This window comes from Cetorhinus maximus, chromosome 5 (genome assembly GCF_964194155.1).
Source record: "Cetorhinus maximus chromosome 5, sCetMax3.hap1.1, whole genome shotgun sequence".
Lineage (NCBI taxonomy): Eukaryota > Metazoa > Chordata > Chondrichthyes > Lamniformes > Cetorhinidae > Cetorhinus > Cetorhinus maximus.
This window is the reverse complement of record NC_135883.1, coordinates 62,408,156-62,422,472: the sequence shown is the minus strand read 5'-3', so window position 1 is coordinate 62,422,472 and position 14,317 is coordinate 62,408,156. Positions and strand designations below refer to the sequence as shown.

The following is a 14,317-nucleotide window of genomic DNA, read 5'->3' as shown; positions in this document are numbered from 1 at the left end:
GTGAAATTATCCACTTTGGTAGAAAAAACAGAAAAGCAGAGTATTTCTTAAATGGTGAGAAGTTGGAAGCGCTGATGTCCAAAGGGACCTGGGTGTTCTTGAGCCTTGTTGAGACTACCCCTGGAATATGGTTATAATTTTGGTCTCCTTATCTAAGGAAGGATATACTTGCCATGGAAGGAGTGCAACGGAGGTTCACCAGACTAATCCCTGTGACGGCAGGATTCTATTATGAGGAGAGATTGAGGAAACTGGGCCTGTATTCTCTAGAGTTTCGAAGAATGAGAAATGATCTCATTGAAACTCACAAAATTCTTCCAGGGCATGACAGGGTAAATGTGGATAGGATGTTTCCCCTGGCTAGTGAGTCTAGAACCAGGAAACACAGTCTCAGAATAAGGGACAGGCCATTTAAGACTGAGATGAGGAGGAATTTCTTCACTCAGCGGGTGGCAAATCTTTGGAAGTCTCTACCCCAGAGGGCTGTGGAAGCTCAATCACTGAGCATGTTCAAGACAGAAATCTATAAATTTCTGGATACTAATGACATCAAGGGATATAGGGATACTGCAGAAAAATGACGTAGCGGTCAATGATCAGCCATGATCTGTTTGAATGGCGGAGCAAGCTTGACGGGATGAATGGCCTACTCCTGTTCCTATGTACCAATCTAGTGAACCTTCCGTGTACCACCTCCAAGGCAAGTAAATCCTTCCTTCGATATGGATACCAAAACTGTGCACAGTACTCTGCAAGTCGTCTCACCAAAGTCTGGTATAATTGTAGCAAGACTTCCTTGTTCTTGTCCAAGCCCCTTGCACCAAAGGCTAACATGCCTTTTGCCTTCCTAATTACTTGCTGTACCATATGTTAACTTTCTGTGTTCCTTGTACGAGTACACCCAAGTCCCTGAACATGAATATTTACAAGTCTCCTGGCTTTTAAAAACTATTGTGTTTCTGTTTCTACTACCAAAGCAAATAACCTCACTTTGCCACATTATGCTCCATCTGCCAGCTTGTTGCCCACGCAAATAATCAGTCTATGGCAGGGATTTTCCAGTCCTTCCATGGCGGGACCATGATGCGGTGCACCAGGCAAAAGTCCATTGTCTTTTGGTGGGACCAAAAAACCCCAGCCTATGTCTCCTTTTTTATTCCCACCTTGCTTTGTAAGCAAACTTGGAGGCATTACTCTCTCTCTAAGTCATGAATAGCTGAGGCCCCAGCACTGATCTTTGCAACATACCACTAGTTACAGCCTGCCTGCTTGAAAATATCCCATTTATCCCTACTCTGCTTCATGACTATTAATCAATCTTTATCTGTGCTAAGATATCATCCCAGTTCCATGAGCCCTTATTTTGCACATTAACCTTTCATGTGGTATTGTCAATGGAATCTAAGCTTTAAATGTTTGCATTTTTTGAGGCAGGCCTGAACCGAAAACAGAAACTGAAAGGGGAAACAGAGGGAAACAGCAATTGAAGACAAAATAAGAATATGCCAGCTCCTGGAGTAAGACAAAAAGAATCAAAGCAGCACCTCCTTCCCCGCTTGCACCAAATTCCCATTTGCACCAAATTCTCAACTTTGGCACTCAGTTTATGAAATTCTTTATTCTCCGATCACTCTGTGCTTCACACTCCAACATCGTTTCTTTCTGAATTCAAAACCTTTTAAAAATTCCTCCAACAACATTGAACACAGTACTTCCACTCACACTGTGGCAGCAAAGGAAAGTCAAACACACCTCCCCTGGAAGTCCGATTTTAAATAGCACTAGTGAGGGTCCCTCATATATACGTCTTTAAGAGAAGGCATTAACAGGATCTGAGAGATCCAAGATGGCACGTCGGGAGTCAGATCAGTGCTAGACGCAGTTTGATGTCACAATCTGTCCACAATGGCTGCTTGCAGCGCATGCATGGAACATTCATGACAGCATCCTTACAATCATGGTGGGCCACGTCTCAAGTGACTGGAAGCAGTTCAGGCACCATTTTGAGAGATTCTGGTTTTAGCAATGCTACAGAGCCAAATTTTGCAGCCTGGATGACTTGGACAATTATTTTAAACTTCTAAATTGATGCTTTTGACCAAACAATGCCTCTCATAGGATCTTCCAGCACAGAAGAAAACCATTCTTGCTAGCTCTCTATTCTATCGATGACAAAGTATGGGAGTTAGCTATTGAATGTTGACATGCTCTACATGCATTAAGAGTCTCATCGCCAAACTGGAGGTGTCCAACAGATGCATCAGTCACCAGATGGTGATCAGAGGTGGGAATCTTGACTAAGTTTTAAATCTCCCGCTCCAGCAACATTGAGGTTAATAAACCATCCAAATTGTCACCATGTACAAGATTAACTAACTGAATGGGGACTGGGCTGTGGAACTTTTCTGTGTGGCACAGATCCATATTGGACAGCAAATGGAGCCAGTAAAGGAGCCCGGTCCGCCTGTTTTGATAAGATACAACTTCAAATTTCCTAACAGGCTGATTACTATGAAGAAATCATGTACTTACATGACCGTCCAAAGCCCAGTTGTCATTTCTGAACTTGCTTATAAATATCTCAATAGGTCCTTCAATCTGATAGATCTTTAAGAAAAGCCGGGTTTCTTCTTTTTTATAAATTCCTACAGAAAACCACACAAATGATCAGATTTCTAACAAAGTAGTTTTACTGAAAAACAACTGTCATTGAGGGAGATTAAAATGTTTGAAGACTTGTGCAACACCTTTCAAATCTAAGACAGCCAGCAAAGTATTTCTGATACAAAAACAAAAATACCTGGAAAAACTCAGCAGGTCCGGCAGCATCTGCGGAGAGGAGCACAGTTAACGTTTCGAGTCCGAATGACCCTTCAACAGAACTAAGTAAAAATAGGAAAGAGGTGAAATATAAGCTGGTTTAAGGGGCTCTCTCTCTTCTATTCTATTCTCACCTCTCTTCTATTTTTACTTAGTTCTGTTGAAGGGTCATACGGACTCGAAATGTTAACTGTGCTCCTCTCCGCAGATGCTGCCAGACCTGCTGAGTTTTTCCAGGTATTTTTGTTTTTGTTTTGGATTTCCAGCATCCACAGTTTTTTGCTTTTATCAAAGTATTTCTGATGTCTCATCAGCTTTGTAATGTCTGGAAACGCAGCAGATAATCTGCTCAAAAATGACAATGAGGTACGTGATCAGATTATATGTTTTGGTGATGTTGGCTGAGAGATAACTGTTATCCCAACACCAGGGGAACTCCCTGCTCTTCTTCAAATAGAATAGAAATGATTGATTTACACCAGACAACAACAGCTTACATTTGCATCACAGCTTGAGCAGCAAAATCACTTCACAGATATGCAAGGGATAAAAATGAACACCAAAGAAAGAGATATTAGAAGGATTGATAAAATATTTGACCAATGAGGTAGGTTTAAAGGATCGTCTTAAAACAGATGGAAGTGAAGAAAAAGGATTTAGGGAGGAAGTTCCAAAGTATGGGGCTTTAAGGGCTGCAGGCATGGTTGTCAATGTTTGGGCAAAGGGCTCAGAATTGTGCATTTGCTCAAGTGACAGTATCTTAAATACCACAGCAGCTTTGAATAAACAGAAATCCATTCAATTAAAATGATCAATTATCAATCAAAATTAATTTTTAAAATCATGTGTATTTAAAAAAGTAAAATACATTTTTTTTTATAGTGATGTATAAATAAGTCCTGTTCAATAATTTTGAGTGTTTCTTAAATATTACCTCCATGTAATTGTGACTAGAAGGTTGTGTGTAAATCAAGATGGTTATCAGGCTGACTTGAACAACAAAGAATTTAGGATGGAGCAGTTTCTCTTATTGACAGACGCAAGATAGCTTGTTAGAGTTTTTTCTTCCAACTAAAAAGTATACAGTAAAGATGTAATTCAACGCAGACACTTAACGTGTCTGTGTGCTGCCTCTGCATCTCTAGGCCTAGATTTGAATCCAGTCTGAATTGAAGCGATGAAAGTCTCCTATCTCTGTTGGCTATAAGGATGTTTCTAAATTTAACGCCCCTTAAGTTATTTGCTGCTCTTTAAATCAGTGTTTAACCTGATCTGCAAGAGTTTGATGTCAACAGTGGGCACACAAAAAAATATCTGGTAAAATATTCCACTTTCAGGACATGTATAAAGAACCTTAACTTCGGTTACTTTACTGCACAGTAATTTGAGTAAATCTATGGCTAAACCACACCTGTAGGGGACATTTCTTCTGCATTTGAATGACATGTCTGCTACTTACACTCGGTTGAACACAACATTTATCAGGTTATTTTATCTTTTGTTAAAAAAATGGTGAATACAATTGTTATTTGTTGTTTAGCTGAACAATTGAACACCAGAGATGAGCAATTAGAAAATTATAATATTTTATTTCCTGATTCTGTCCCAGGCTTTTAAACTGGACGCAAATTATAGAAATTTAAATTCAGTGGCCTGGTGCTTCTGCTCGATTGCAACGGTTTTGTCGGCACAATTTCCCCCAACTCTCCCACCACCACCCCCCACGCCCCCACCCATAATGTCATTTGATTTGACATCAGCTTAGGTACTGGCACTTAAGAGGGTGGTATTAAATGTCAGGAGTGGGGATGTTCACTGATGACTGCATAATGTTCAGCAACATTCGTGACTCCTCAGATACTGCAGCAGTCTGTGCCCATATGCAACACGATCTGGACAACATTCAGGCTGGGCTGATAAGTGGCATCTAACGTTCATGCCACACAAGTGCCAGGCATTGGCCATTTCCAACAACAGAAAATCCAACCATCTCCCCTCGATTTTCAATTGGGCATTACCATCACTGAATCAAAAATAAAAATAGTTGGAAAAACTCAGCAGGTCTGACGGCATCTGCGGAGAGGAATACAGTTAACATTTCGAGTCCATATGACTCTTCATCAGAACTGAGGAAATATAGAAATTAGGTGAAATATAAGCTGGTTGAGGGGGGTGGGACAGGTGGAGCTGGATAGAGGGCCAGTGATAGGTGGAAGCAAAGAAGAGATTGTCAAAGATGTCATAGACAAAAGGACAAAGGGGTGTTGACGGTGATGATATTAGCTTAGGAATGTGCTAATGGCACTCTAGCAGACGACTAGGATTGCTAAGGCACTGCCCCGGGGGAATGGCCGTGGCTCCATGGTGGATTAACCTGCTGTCCTCCCTCAGGGTGACAGCATTCGTCCTCTCACCACTGCCACACGCCAGTGCCACTGCTGTTGCCTGTCATCCAAGCAGCCTAGACTGCTGCCCATCCCCAGATGGTGCCAGGCCTTCTAGGCACAGAGTTGCTAGAGTGCGTCAATGAAGGCCATCTGTTGTCACCCTCACTGAAATTCAGCAGCCTTCCACCAGCCATGCTAGAGCCACTGGGACAGCACTTCGTTGGAGCAATAGGACAGGCAAAGGTACTGCAAGATAGGCACTAAGGGCATGCATAAGGGTGAATAGTTGAGTTTTGTTTCTTAGTGGAAATGATAAGCTCGTAATGGAATTGTTCTTTTGTTGTTGTTTTTTATTTCAGGATTTTGGCCAAAAAGGCCCTGTCATAGTCTGTAGCAGAGCAATGAAGGAAATTGTGGAGCAGCGATGAGGTGGCGATGGTTCTGATGCACCAAAGTCTGAGGAGATACTCAGAGGCAACCTGCCTGGAACAATGGTGTCCCGGGTGCCTCCTCCTCCTCTCCTTGCCGAGTTGTTTACTGAATCCCTGGTGGCGAAGGCTGTGCCCTCATGATGGCCAAGTTGTGGAGGACGCAGCAGACCATCAGAATTCTGAAGGAAAGCTCCAGTCGGATGATTTACACACTTCCTCCCCCTATGCCCCCCACCTCGCAAGGTAGCGAAGCTGTTGGTGAGGACACTGATGGCCTGCTGGTCACAGCATGACTCTTGCTGTATATGTGCTGTCCACGTGTGGTCAAGTGGCAGAGTGCAGTTACGATCCATGTGTAGAACGGGTAGCCCTTGTCACCGAGCAGCCGCCCTCTTGTTTGACATGGTGACTCAAAGTTGGCAGGAATGGCTGACTGGGGCAGGACAGCATTGTGGCTGTTACCAGGATAGCAACCATTCAACGACATGATGGTCTGTGCTTGGTTGCATACCAACCACATATTCTGGGGTTGGAACCCTTTGCAGTTCTGTTCATCCCACCATTGAGATGTGATGTCTATAGAGCTACACGGAGTTAGTCAATGGCACCCTGTACCATTGGGAATCCAGCTGTAGTATGGTTTTATTTAGTGCGTAATGACCCTTAAGAGTAATACTTGTTAGGCAAGATCACATGATCTGTAGTGACCAACAGGAGAGTAGTGCGGGGTACCTCAGCAGTCAGTGTGGAGATAGAGTTGGAGTTGAAAGCAGACGTGTAGTTGCTGCTGAGTATATCATAAATAAACTTAATATTTCCACCCAAGAAGTGGCTGCAGATCAACTCTATCATAAATAGCACAACTCGATCACCCTACAACACCTGCTACCCTGCCGAAGCCACATGCTCACTTCTCCTGCCTCTCTCTACTTATAGGATGCACTATGAAGTCCTCTCTTGTTACATACATGGCCTCAGTCACCAATGCAATGCACAGTGAACTGAGAAATGTTGTTGGCTCCAGCCTGGAAGGATCCTGAGGGATAGAAATTGAGGACAGCTGGTCACTGGCACTGTTGTCCTCCTCGTGTTCTGCAGCAGCAGATTTGGTTGGAAGAGTTGACAGCTCAGTCACCATTCAAGAGGTGAAAAGTAGCTGTCTCAGACACTGCTCCCTGAGATGCTCCTGGAAGCAGGTATGGCCTTCCTTCCCCTGCACACAGCTTCTCCTCTCTACTGCCTGTGCTCTATGTCCCTGTCATGCTTCAACCCAAGAGGGGCTGCAACTACAGACCCCACCAATGACCGAGGGCAAGTTTTCTGCATGGGGGCCTTCAAATTCCACTCAATAATGTTCCCTTCTGACTCCAATGACTTGAGAGCTCCTCTAACAACACTGAACAGAGTACTTTGACTCACTCTGCAGCAGCGAAAGAAAGCCAAAGGAACCTGGCCTAAAAGTCCCATGGTCATAGATCCCAATTTTGCAGCCTAGGTTCTGGGAGTTGAATTCCTGCATTTCCATTTAATATATAAGTAACCTTTAATAACTGCTTTTCAAAGGTCAGCTTTTTTTTGCTCATAATATACTCCATAATCCAAATGCCATAAATACACAGTCATTAAAGAGCACTGACAAAGTCCAGATTGACGATTTCTTGTTTTAAATTCTGGGTTTAAAAACTAAAATAAGTTAACTATTTACCCACTACCATTCAACAGAAACCTTCAACTAGAAAATACACTGCAAGGCATCACTGTATGAATGCTTAATTTGCATTCAAACAAAATTACTTTGTCCGATGTTTATTTTAAATGTGTTAACAACTCCATTAAAATGACAAATAAAAGAATTAGCCCCTATTTTTATTCTCCCGACCCTGCCCCCCACCACCCCCCAGCCTCCATACAAAAAAAAACCGGAAACACAGGACACGAGATCCCCGAAATAAACTGGAATTCAACCCATTCAGTTTGTATACTGGTGTGAGCTTGTAAAGGAAAGACACTCTCTGATCCCATTGAGGATGTTCACCTAAGAATGAGCCAGAAAATAAGGCTGCATGGGGATATGTTTGTGGGGAAGAATAATGTTCCTGTCTGTATCACCATCTTGGATTAACATAGATTTGATCTGATCAGGTCATAAGGTGATACTAACTTACTGTAAAATCAATGTGGGTTCACATCATGCAATTCTCGTTCCCTTAATTAACTTCAGCTATGTTGCTTTATATTTTACCAGCAAATCTCCTGTTGTGTTCATCACAGTGTGTCAAAGCCCAGCATGGCTCCACAGTAATTGCCCTCTGCTCCCACCACAATGATAATGCCATGCCAATGTGCGATAGGATTGTTTTCCCTTTCTCTTCTTGCACTCTTATCATCTCCTCCCCACCAACCCCCCCAACCTACATCTCAATGGGGTTCTTTTTTCCCTCAGCAAGACTTTGTCTTGTGCTTCTGTCCCTCTTCACACCCCTGCTCAAATGGTTAGCTGATCATCTCTTTAAAAAAAACAGAAAATGCTGGAAAAACTCAGCATCCTTAGTATTTTGCTTTCATCTATTAAAATAAGTTTATCTCTGTTATAGCAAAATACAGCAAACTCTTCTAAAAGAAAATGCTGATAGGAACTCTGAGCTGCAGTGCAGTCATGAGCAGGAGATGAAAACCTACCTGACAGCTTTAATTCCATGTTGCTGTGTTCGATGAACGTAACATTTACTCGGCCATTGGAAATATTAAAATAATCAACAGTTAATGTTGCTGGTTGTTTCTTTCCAAGGTATTCATAGAAACCCTTCCATATAGAGTTTGGAGCAAATACATCTGGGGGAACTAAAGGGATAAATGAAGATTTATCATTCAGAGTTACATTTAAATTACACAAGCAAATAGACACAAATTAGAGAAAAATATGCCGCAGTGACAATCTGCAGGCAAATAACCATTTTTGTTCCACTTTCAGAGAACACAGACAAGATTTTTTTTCTCTCATTTCTTTGCATATGACACAATGGCATGAATAGTTTGAAGTGATCACTATGTTACTTGCACATGATGATTCCCTCGCCAAAAATTGAAGCATTCCCAACATTGTTTACATCAGAAGCAAATGTGTGGCCCTTTAAAATAAACTTTTCCACTCTCAGTTTGTCCACATTGCAAAACCACTGGCAGATAAAGCAAATATCCTGTTGTACCCTCCGCCTCAAAGTATTAGCCACTGCTTCACTGATGTACTCACGTTATAGAGATAGGTTAGATAAGCCCATTGGCCTCGTAAGTGTCTATCATTGTGAAATCTTGGACAGTGATGCAATTCAAATGGAAATGCCCATGCATGTGAGATTATGTCACATCAGATACATAGTGGATTTTTGCTGTGCAGGAAATATTAATGTTTGTAGCTTGTTCAGACTCTTGACAGAGGAAGAGGGTATGGGGGGCACCGTTCATAAGCCTAGGGCTGACGTGGTCAGTTGTCTTCCCAATGATGGTCCCTCCCACAGACAGAATTTTAGCTTCCTTGCATGGTGGTTTATGAAGAGGTGCTATGGCCACAATTGCTGAATCATGCACTCTGCTTCAGTGCTCTGCTGCAAACACAGAAACTTTATACTCACTTCTCCTTGGTAAAGGCAATTTAGCAAACCAGAGGATTAAACCTTGTTTTTTTTTTGAAAAAAAACTATCACATGCAAACAGCCAAGACTTGAAGGATCGATAATTCTTGTGATTCTTCAAATTTTATAATATGCATAGAAGGAGACCTTTATACAAAGTAAATTACTGAAATATAGCGTATGCTGAGTAATTAATCTGGAAAAAATACCAACCTAGAGCCTTGATTTTATGGGTTCCTGAATCAGTGCCTTTTGATCTGCCATTTATTTTGGGCCCAGCTGAAAATGACAGAAAAGGCCATTAGGTTCTGTCAAATACAAGGATTAATTATCTGCTGTGCAGGACAATTAAATCCCGAAGGCTGATGAAGAGATACGCATTTTCATATCACCTGCTAATTTAAGCAATGCAATTAAGGCAGGCAGCTCTCTATTAATAGACCTGTTGTGAAAGCAAAACATTTTGTAGTCTCATGCACTCACCCTAATCATTTAAGTTTAGTTTCAAAACACTACAAATGATAACCATTCATTAAAGCAGGTTACTTTTTAAGTCAGAAGCCTGAATTTTTGCTCTCCTTTTACAAGTGTTGCCTTCGAGAGTGCCACACATTAGTCCTTGGTTCTTGAGGACATCAGTGACAATTTTGCAACCATTTGAGAAAACAGCAGAAATACATCATAAAAGGTGCAGACAATACTGAAAACACAAGGCAGCTCAATGAGTATTGATGAAAAAAAAACTAACAAGTTAACATTTTGGATGTAACCATTTATCAGAACTGAAAAAAAAAGAAAAATGTGCCTTTAAACAAGACTGAGCAGAGAAAAGAGAAAAAAAAACTTGCATTTATATAGCACCTTTAACTTAAAAAAAACATCCAAGACACACCACAGAGGCATTACTAAACAAAATATAACACTGAACCACAAAGAGATATTAGATCAGATGCTTGGTCAAAGAGGCAGGTTTTAAGGAGTGTGTTCAAGGCTTAGGGAGGAAATTCAAGAGCTTAGAGCCTTGGCAGCTGAATGAATGGCCAACAATGATGGAGCAATTAAAATGTGGGGGTGCACAAGAGGCCAGAATTGGAGGAGTGCAGGTATCTCAGAGGATTGTAGGGTTAGAGGAGATTACAAGGATAGCTGGTGCTGAGGCCATGGAAAGATTTGAAAACAGGGGGAGAATTTTGAAATCAAGATGTTGCTTAATCAGTAGCCAGCGTAGGCCAGCAAGCGCAGGGGTAATGGGTAAATGACAATTGATACAGGTTAGGACATGGATAGCAGAGTTTTGGGTGACCTCAAGTTTATGGAGGGTAGAATGTGGGAGACCGGCCCGGAGTCCATTACAATAATCAAGTCTAAAAAGTACACAAAAGAGAGGAAGTGGGGACAGTTGATGTATCAGATGATATGAAGAAGCATGGAAGAACTTTCAAAAACAAATAATATGCAAATAGCTGAGGCACTGGGAGGCAAATGTGCCAGAAATGACAAAATGACAACACAGGGGTAGGGTCCAAAGTCTGAATAGGTTTGCTCCAAGGGTGAATGCTCTTCTGCAGTCAGTGTTCTAATGGAGCGGCCTCACCCAAGCATCTTTCCCATCTCCCCCCACTGCCCAAGAAACCAACAGACCAATTGCTTTTGTAAAGAAAGCCTGTTTTAAGTTTCATTGTAATTATGTAGGAAGTTAAAGACAAAAAGATAAAAGTGCAAGATGGACAGGGAATGATAAGTGACAGGGAACAGGATCACACTTGCAGAATGGAGGTCGAAGCAAAAGGTTCTCCCCTGTATACAGAGGATACAACACCGTGGATAACAAATAACGATGGACTAAGGTCAGGATTTTCTAGCCCCACAGTGGTGGGACCCACCGCGGGAGATTCGGTGGCCCAGCCAAAAGTCCATTGACTTTCAGCAGGACTGGACGATCCTGGCAGTGGGCGGGACCGGAAGATCCCACCCTAAGTGTTGTCTCACACAGAAGGATTGTTTGAGAGGGCATCATTTTGTAAACAAGCAGAGTTTTCCTGTGAACATCTGTGTTAGTGGAAAACATTAGAAACCATTGTAGAGGATATAACATGTAAAACTAAAAAAAAATCGAGGAGTGGAAACAGCAAGGATATGCAAAGCACACTGTACATGTGATGACGTGCCTTATTACTTTATCCCTCTTGGGACTGACAGTACAACTGGTGACAGCCAAGCCAAACTTGTCAGATGCAGAGGATACAGAGGAAGGGCTACTATCGATACTTGTGACTAATCCTGGTGTCCCTGCATAAGTATCCAGAAATGCTTTTTCTGGAGTCACTGACAGCCTGTTGCTTTCAGAAAATGTGCTGATAGCACAGAATTAAATTCAAGTCACTTTCACATTAATGACAACCAGCTACTCCCGTGCTCCTGCAGTCATGCCACTGCCAGAGGCCGACTCCACACAAAATTCTCGCTGAATACAGATTGATGGGACTGGCTGAGAATGTAAGAGTCTCCAAGAATAAATGAAGCAGATCCACAGTACTGCAGATGAAGTCAAGCATGGAATTGTTTCAAGTAGATGTGATTCTGTTATAAGTACATCACAAGTATTGAGATCACTTTGGATCCAATGCAGCAGTAAAACATTGGTTTCTTGTCATTTTATTCACAAAATGACATATTTTCAGCAAAATTACAATACACTGCAAAAGTAGACAGAAATAATGATGACTCGAGTATAGGTAATTTACTTTCATTGATCACTGTTTGTCTCATCTTTCCCTCAGACACCTGAAGTATTTCTGACAGCAAAATGACGATCATTTGAAACTCAGCTACCGACAGTCCGCCAACTAAAAATATGCAGATGAGAAAGCATTCTTGCTAACCCACAGGGACAATTAAGTAAGTGGATTCCCGGGCTGTATTAGCACCCTAGCCCCAACAGTAGTTTGTCCTGTTTCTCAGGCAGTGTATACTATATTGATGGACATGACAAGTACACTGCAGCTGACCCAGACACAAGGTAGAGAGAGATGGAAAACAACTGGATTACCTAATTCGTACATATGGAGGAAAGTATACAGGTCTTTGCCATCTAAAATAACCCTTTCTGGGTTCTATAATGCAAGAAGCTGGTTTCCTTTCTCTTCTTTATGAAACATTTATTCATTTTCAATGAGTGAACATCCCTGGCGTGGCCAACATTTATTGCCCATCCCTAGGGGATCTGAGACGAGGGTCGTGCACCATTTCAGTGTTTCTTACCAAGTGTGTTATGGTGTAAACAGTAATTGTACTGCCTTCTCACCGTAAGAGGCTGAGGAACTTTCACAGTAGCTTGGATACTTTGGCAGTGATTTTACTTGGATACATTAGGCAATAAAGAGACTGCGGTGGCCAAGGTAGGGTCTTCAGCTGAAACACCGGTTAGGCTGCATTTAATGCAAGATGCCATCTTGGAACAGGAGTTGAAGCATGTGCAGGGGCGACTGCATTTTGCTCGCGCTGATCTAATGCCTTCTAACAGTAACCACCTGTTTGGAAGTAATCTAATCATTGCAGAGGATTCTGAGTGCTGCTTAAAGGTATATCATTTTTAGCTGTACATTTGCTGCTGGAGGTTTGTAGAGGACTTCTGAAACACATCAGGAGACTTTCTGAATCATTTTGTCAAGACTTCACCAACATTATCAACATTGATTCTGGAAATTCTCTGAGGACCTAGAATAAAAAAAGACTGCTATGCTACTGTACATTATTGGACATTTTATAGGAGTTAACAAAATAAAGCGGGGGCTTGATTAGCATCTTGCTAGTGGTCCTGCCTTGGTCCTCAGAAGGAATGGGAGGGGGAAATGAGACCTGACAAAGCAGCACCAGTTGCTGCAGTAGGAGGTCAGGAGGATTAGCTGGACTCATTCCCCAGTGTGTGTACAGGACATGTCTCCTCCTCTGAGCCTTCTCCACCATGATCTCCAGTGGCACATCTGAGAGCCTGTGCATTCCCTTGGCCGTGGAGCCATCCTGACATGTGCTGTTGTGCATCAGGCAGTGCACTCACTCACACCTTCAATGGAAGTGAGTGAGTGAGTGAAGTCCACATATACAGCTGCACAAAAACTCCATCTAATTAGCCCTTGAGTGTTAAACCTATTGGTGTCCATTTAGCACCTCCAGGCAAGTTCAAATCATGGTAAATCAGCAATTAGGACCGAAATTGTTGCTGAAACCAGACTTTCAAACAGGTGTGCCTTATTAACACAGCACCCATTTAGTGCCCAATTCACCCTTCCATCAAAATAACCCCCTTTAGGTTCTGTAATGCAAGAAGCTAGTTTCCTTTTACCTCTTTATGAAAAATGTATTCATTTTCAGGAAATGGACATCCCTGGCATAGCCAACAATTACTGTCCATCCCTAGTGGCTCTAAAAGGAGGGTGGTGCACCATTTCAGATGGGTGAGTGCAGGACTTGCACTTGCTGCTGTGATTCGGACCCAGTTTTCTGGGTTGCGGGTCACTGGATTGATGTCTGGTGGACTCCCAACAGGACTCTCACTGCAAAGTGGGAGCCCAATGTTCCCAGCCAGAAAGATTAGGGCGGTACTGCAGTAGCTCCCCGCTTGCCACACTTGAAGAGGAAGAGCCACTTAAAGACTTCCCTGGAGTCTACCCCTAATGCTGGGTGGGCGGGGGAGTTGAAGGGGAGAGGAGGACTTGCAAAGCCTCCCTGATACCACTTATATGTGTCTGGCAGAAAAGGCCGTGCAGTCTACTTACTCAGTTAGGATGGGGAAGATAATAGAGGTTGTGGTGGAAACATGACAGTGCCTCACAGTCACATCGCTCCACAGCCATCATTGTAAATACAGCTAATTTGGGTCTGGATAGTGGAGAGAAGTCCAGGTGCTTATATCAATGCAATCACCTTAGCATGCAAATACCTCAACATTAACTAACCACGAATTACAGAAATTTCCTTAATATTTGTTTAACTTATTTGCTTAACTTTGCCCTGTGCCCCTAGTTAGTCTTAAATGCTGCTAATTCAGTGA

General features: G+C 42.3%; 1 protein-coding gene across 1 annotated transcript in view; it reads right to left on the bottom strand.

The window, feature by feature from the left end:
• LOC144680673 (CUB and sushi domain-containing protein 1-like) overlaps positions 1-14,317 on the bottom strand; it is a 2,611,816-nt gene that overhangs the window by 10,031 nt on the left and 2,587,468 nt on the right. The window contains exons 65-67 of the mRNA XM_078541910.1: positions 9,481-9,546; positions 8,318-8,479; positions 2,533-2,645 (exon numbers count right to left, since the gene is read on the bottom strand). Of these exons, the coding sequence (XP_078398036.1) occupies positions 2,533-2,645; positions 8,318-8,479; positions 9,481-9,546 (341 nt within the window). The remainder of the gene's footprint in view (positions 1-2,532; positions 2,646-8,317; positions 8,480-9,480; positions 9,547-14,317) is intronic.